Source organism: Natator depressus, chromosome 3, assembly GCF_965152275.1.
Source record: "Natator depressus isolate rNatDep1 chromosome 3, rNatDep2.hap1, whole genome shotgun sequence".
Taxonomy (NCBI): Eukaryota; Metazoa; Chordata; order Testudines; family Cheloniidae; genus Natator; species Natator depressus.
Window position 1 is genome coordinate 209083250 of NC_134236.1, and position 6000 is coordinate 209089249.

General features: G+C 53.2%; 1 protein-coding gene across 1 annotated transcript in view; it reads right to left on the reverse strand.

The window, feature by feature from the left end:
• Window positions 1-4182, reverse strand: part of HNRNPLL (heterogeneous nuclear ribonucleoprotein L like) — a 39281-nt gene extending 35099 nt beyond the window's left edge. Inside the window, exon 1 of the mRNA XM_074949860.1 lies at window positions 3870-4182. Within this exon, the coding sequence (XP_074805961.1) occupies window positions 3870-4061 (192 nt within the window). The 5' untranslated portion in view covers window positions 4062-4182. The remainder of the gene's footprint in view (window positions 1-3869) is intronic.
• Window positions 4183-6000: the final 1818 nt, after the last annotated feature.

A 6000-nucleotide genomic window follows, 5' to 3' on the forward strand; every position in this document is an offset into this window, starting at 1 on the left:
TGGAGGGCCAGGTAGGGAAGGGTGTGCCTCCCCAAACAGCCCGGCCCCTGCCCCCTATCCGCCCTCTGACTGCCTCCCTGAGAACACCCCCCCCCCGCCCGATCCTTGTCCCCTGACTGCCCCCTCCTGGGACCCTCCTATCCTCCCCGGAACTCCACCACCTACTCAAACACACCCCCCCCCCCCGCGCTCCCTGTCTCCTGACCACCCACCCAACCACTCCCTGTCCCCTGGGACCTCCTGCCCCTTATCCAAACCTCCCCGCTCCCAGCCCCCTTACCGTGCCACTCAGAGCGGCACAACAGGCTTATTGGAAAGCCTGGGAGGTGGGCAGGCGCAAACCGTGCTGCCCGCGTGGCGACATACCTACAGGGAAGGGGGGAAAGCAGGGGAGGGGCCAGGGGCTAACCTACCCGGCAGGGAGCTCAAGGGCCGGGCAGGACGGTCCTGCGGACCGGATGTGGCCCGTGGGCCACAGTTTGCCCACCTCTGGTCTATTTGGTGTACTTCTACAGTTTTGACTGGATTTCTTTGCTCTGGGCTGATTGCCTGTTTGTTCCAACCCTTCCCCTCTGGACTCTCCCTCAGTCTCTTTGTCTCAGCTTCACTCCCCACCTGCCCCCCTTACCCTCTTCTCCCCTGCCCCCCTCACCTTTCTATTTAACTTATCCCCCCTCAAGTAAACCTCCCTCAAAAAAGAGTAGAACTAGCATGACATTTGCCACCATCACACTGTTCATTCTGCTTGTGTGTTATAACTCTTCTGTCTTGTCTATTAAAAATTGTAAGCTCTTTGGGGAAGGAACTGTCTACTACTCCTTGTCTGTGCAATGCGAAGTACAATGGGACCTCATTTTCGGCTGGCCCTTTGGCACTACCATAATAAACATGATTAATAATATTTTTTAAAATTAAAAAGATAGGGTCCTTCTCTACCCACTCAAGGCTGTGTGATAAGACAAAGACATGATGTGCTCTCCCTGCCCTCCTCCAACAAGAAGCCACTAAAATAAAAATAACTATATGATTGAAGCTGAGAGCACTTATGTAGAACTGCAGCATCAAGAGCTGACGTAACCCAGCACTTGAGGCACAAACAAGGTTCACATATAAAGATTTCACCAGAAGCAACTTTACTGAATTGCTGAAGTACCTGGGCATTGAGTCACATTACTACTTTAAATAATGTTTTAGGTCTGTCTCCTTTTGTGTTTTTACTGTCTCCCCACCTTTAGTCCACAATTCACTATTTCAAAAAATCTAATTCAGATTTTCTATAAATCTTTTAACATTTGCTATTTGTTTCTATTAAATTTTCTGTCTTCCAGTTGGTCTCACCTGTTTACACTCTTCTTCTTCCTCCAGCATATATTTTCCCTTTCAGTATTCACTTTAGCTCTCTGTGCTTTTTTACCTCTTCACTCTTCTCTCCTTCCTTGTACGCCTGTCTGTGCCCCTTTTCTTACCCTGCTACAGCCAGATTATCCTCTCCAGACCACTCCACTCCTTGATACATCAAGCTCCACATTTCCCACACTGCAGGTTCCTTTCTCTACTCACCACTGTCTCTTTTTTTGTTTCCTTTGGAAATATCCCAAAGGTAAAATGACAAATACAGCAAAGTTGTAAAGCAAGCAACTCCCCCCCTCCACTGTTTATACTCTAGAGCAGGGGTAGGCAACCTATGGTACACCTGATTTTCAGTGGCACTCACACTGTCCGGGTCCTGGCCACCGGCCAGGGGGGCTCTGTATTTTAATTTAATTTTAAATGAAGCTTCTTAAACATTTTGAAAACCTTATTTACTTTACATACAACAATAGTTTAGTTATATATTACTGACTTATAGAAAGAGACCTTCTAAAAATGTTAAAATGTATTACTGGCATGTGAAGCCTAAAATTAGAGTGAATAAATGAAGACTTGGCACACCACTTCTGAAAGGTTGCCGACCCCTGCTCTAGAGGGTTGCACGCTGTTGCTTCTGTAGGCCAAGCACACTGCACAAACCAGGGACTACTTGCATTCTTCTACTGCCTACCACAAGCTAAGCTGTGCCACCCTCCCATCGCCATTATTTCAGAGACTCCCTGAAACCTCTCTTCCCTGATGCCAGAGTGAACCCGCATTGTCCTTCTTCAGCCACATGCTAGGGGCTGTATCCCTACCATATTAATGTTCTCCACGGCCCTCATGGCAGGGGTTCTATGGGCCGTCCCGCTCTCCATAACATTCCGACGCCCCCACAGTTTTTTTTTTTCTTTCTCTCTCAAAGACAACTTTAATGGGGTCAATATTTTAAAACTGTACTGGAAGGGCAGAGCTGAGATGGGGCATTATGCTGGAAAGTGTTAACAGCTCCCATCAACCATTTCTTTGATCTCAGTCTAGACAGTTATACAAGTGGGTGAAACAGATGGGTGTGCTAACCAGATGCCAGGGCCTCCATGTGTCCCCCAGTTCCCACTTTTGGTTTTTCCAGTTTTCATCAAAATCAATATGGGTTCTGACCATTGACGCCTCTAGAACATTCCCTAATATTTTGGACTTATCAAATGCAGAGTTCAAAAGTTATCATATTACATCCAAACACAGAAATGCCATCTAATTGTGCGTTAAAGCTTGTCACAGAGTCAATTATAGTACTCAAGAGTTAATTTTCATCAGTGGTGTATTAATACCGCAGTTTGTTTCAGGAACTTTTTCTCTAATTGATTTAGTGTTATCATCATCTCCATCAGAAAGTTTACTGGATGGAGGGATACTAACAGCAGAAGTTCTTTCACAATACCAAAAAATCAAAACCTACAACAAACAATCACAAGACTAAACTCAGTTTCCTACATTCTGATGCAGAACAAATTTGTTTAAACACAAGGAACATCCAAAGGCTCCCCAAATTTCAAGATTTTCCACTGAACGTTAATGAGCATCCATCTGATCCTTTTTCCAACAGTGGAGAGAGAGAGTGATGCAGAGAAAATTTCACATCAATTAATAAACTAGATAGTTAACTAACAAACCCAATACAGGATTGTGGAGAAGACACCAAAGCAGGGTTAACCTATATTAATGGGTTCACAGAACAGTGATTTCATTTCGCTATTCAGCTATAAGTAGGTACACAGAGCACATGGGAGCCAGGGGGAAATGGAATGATAACAAAGCCCACACTCGCTCAAACATATGCGTTGAAGGAGAAGGATTTAGGTTTTGTTTTTTTTTTTTAATCTATGCGTATGTTGCCAAACTTGCCAGACAAAATGCAAGAGAGCAGGATTAAAAAACCCTTCTCTCCTCTTCCAGGCTTTTATAGCTACAGCCAGCAAGGAGTAGGCACAAGGTCTATGATGGCTATCCCCCAAATGGCAACAGAGCTCACCATGAATAGACAAGTCCTAGGAACACAAAAGCAGACCATCTACACCTTACAGACTAGAGCAGGGCCTGGCCCCCTCCTGCAGGCATGGTGAAGGGGGAATAGTGAGCATCGCCGCCGCCCCTCCTCCTCCTCCCCCCCCCAGGGGGGGAATAATCAGCATCTCCTCCTGCCTCTCCACATGGAAGGGGGGGGGGGAATCAGTAACTCCCTGAAACACCTCCTGCCCCACCACTTGTGGGGGGATGATCACCCTCTCTCGCAATCCTCCCCGGCACCTCCCGCCCCTCCACCGGCCCTGGGGGGCAACGATCGGCTCTTCCCCGGCACCTCCCGCCCCTCCACAGGCCGTACCAGCCAGCTCCCCCTCGGGGCCCCAGAACCCCTCCCGGGGCCCCAGAGCCCCCCCCCCGCCTGCCCCCTCGGGGCCCCAGAGCCCCCGCTTCCCTCTCTCTCAGGCTGGGACGTGGGAACCCTGCCCCGCTCTCACCCCGCCCGAGAAGCTCCCTCCGCGGGGCGCCGCCGCTTTCTCCCGCCGGCCCTCGCCTTCCTCGGCGCCGCCGTACTCGATCTCGCCCTCCTCGGCGGCGGCGCTGGGCTTGAGGCGCTTGGCCTGGCTCTCGTAGGCGCCGTCCTCCTCCTCCTCGTACTGCTCCCCGGACGACGACGGCGACGACGACATGGCGATGGCGGCCGGCGGCGCACACACAACGGGCGGGTGGCTCGGCCGCGGCCAGCAGCAGCAGCAGCAGCAGCGGCCCCGGCGCCGTCCCGCGCCGCTCCCTGCTCCGGCACCGGCAGCCAGGCAACCGCTCCCGGGCGGCGATTGGCCGGGCTGCTGGAGGGGAGCGCTAGGATTGGCCGAGCGGCCAGCCCGTCACGCGCCGCGAGCCACGACCGCCCCCCTCCGCGCGTTCTTCGAGGGCTGGTGAGTGCGGCTTGGGAAAGCTGGGGCGGCGGCGAAGGGGGCGGGGGGGGGCGTCGAGGCGCGTGCAGGGGGGCGGGAGCGCGCGGGGCGGCTGGCCCACGCGGCGGGCGGGCCCGCGCACGGCCCTGATTGGGCGGGGCAGCCCCGCGTGCAGTGCGCTCGCGGGCCGAGCGCCAAGGCCGGGCTAACCGCAGCCCCCGCCCCCCTCGCCACAGTGGGTGGCGCCGGCGGGGGCACTGGGCGCCGCGCGCGCTTCGGCCGCGCCCGGCCCGGCCCGGCCCGGCCCGGCCGGGAAGGCCGCAGGGTGCCCAAGCCCCGGCGGCCCCGGCTGCGCGGCCGCCCTCTGCCTGGCTGGCCCGGGCCAGGCGGGCGCCGGTGGCAGAGCAGAGCCCCCGCAGCCTCGAGGGGCTGGAGGCCTCCGGGACATCCTGCGGCAGGGAGTTCCACGGTCTAGCTGTGTGGGTCTTGAACCTGCCACCCCTGGCTCGTGGCTTGTGAGACCGGGGAGCCGAGGCCGCCGTTTCCTTTCCCGGCTTTTGCAGGCGAACGGCCAGGCTGGGCCAGAGCAGTGGTCCCTGCAGCCCCGCACCCTGTCTGCCGACAGTGGCCAGGGCCAGGCCCTCCGGAAGGAACGACCAGAACAGGGCAGTTATCGAGTGACCCATCCCCTGCCGCCCACTCCCAGCTTCTGGCAAACGGGCTAGCGACGCTTCAGAGCATGGGGTGGCATCCCTGCCCATTCTGGCTAGTAGCCATTGATGGGCCTGCTCTCTGTGACTTGTCTAGTTCTTTTTTGAACCCTGTTACAGTTTTTGGCCTTCACAACATGCCCTGGCAAGGAGATCCACAGGTTGATGGTCTGTTGTGAGAAGTAGTACTTCCTTTTGTTTGTTTTAAACCTGCTCCCGATTAATATTATTGGGTGACTTTTAGGATGTCTCCTTTTTTTCATCCCCTTTCTAAGGGGAACAAATCCAGTCTCTCTTCCCAGGAGATATCTCACTGCTCCTAATTAATCTCCTCACCCATTCACCACACTGGGCTTCCCTTTGCACATCCTTCCACCCCCACCCCTGACAGTGAACTTCTCCTCACAATCCAGCCTCAGTATTGTCACCCCCCCCAAGCATTGAAAAATCACGACCCAGGTCACCTGTAATCATGAGAATACGTATATGTATTCCAGGAGTTAGGGCTTTAAGAAAAACACCAAAGATCATAGAATTTGCACAGAAATTGGCAACACTGATATACCAGGCCCCTCAAATCTTGCCACCCTGACGATGTGATTTTTGGGGACCTGACTGCTGGCTTTTGAATGCATGGGGTTCACAATACTGCACCAGTGCAGCTGAAGTCAGGGAGCTGCAGGTGCTGAGCACTTCACTAAACATCAGGCAGTAGGTCATGTGGAACACCTAGTCATTCAGGCACCCAGATTAGTTGATGAGACACTTAAAAGTTTTAGCCTGTGTGATTCACTCAGGATCACACAGTAAGTCAGTGTTAGAGCTGGGTCTCCTGCCGCCCCTGCTCTTATCACTTAACGCTATCTCCTAGCCATATGCCACATCAAATAGCAAAAATATAAAATACATGTAGGTTGGTTATACCTGCTGTAATGGTTCAACCCCAGATTCTTACTCATGGAGAGATTTTTCAGAAGATACTCTCAGGAAACTTTAGGAAGTCC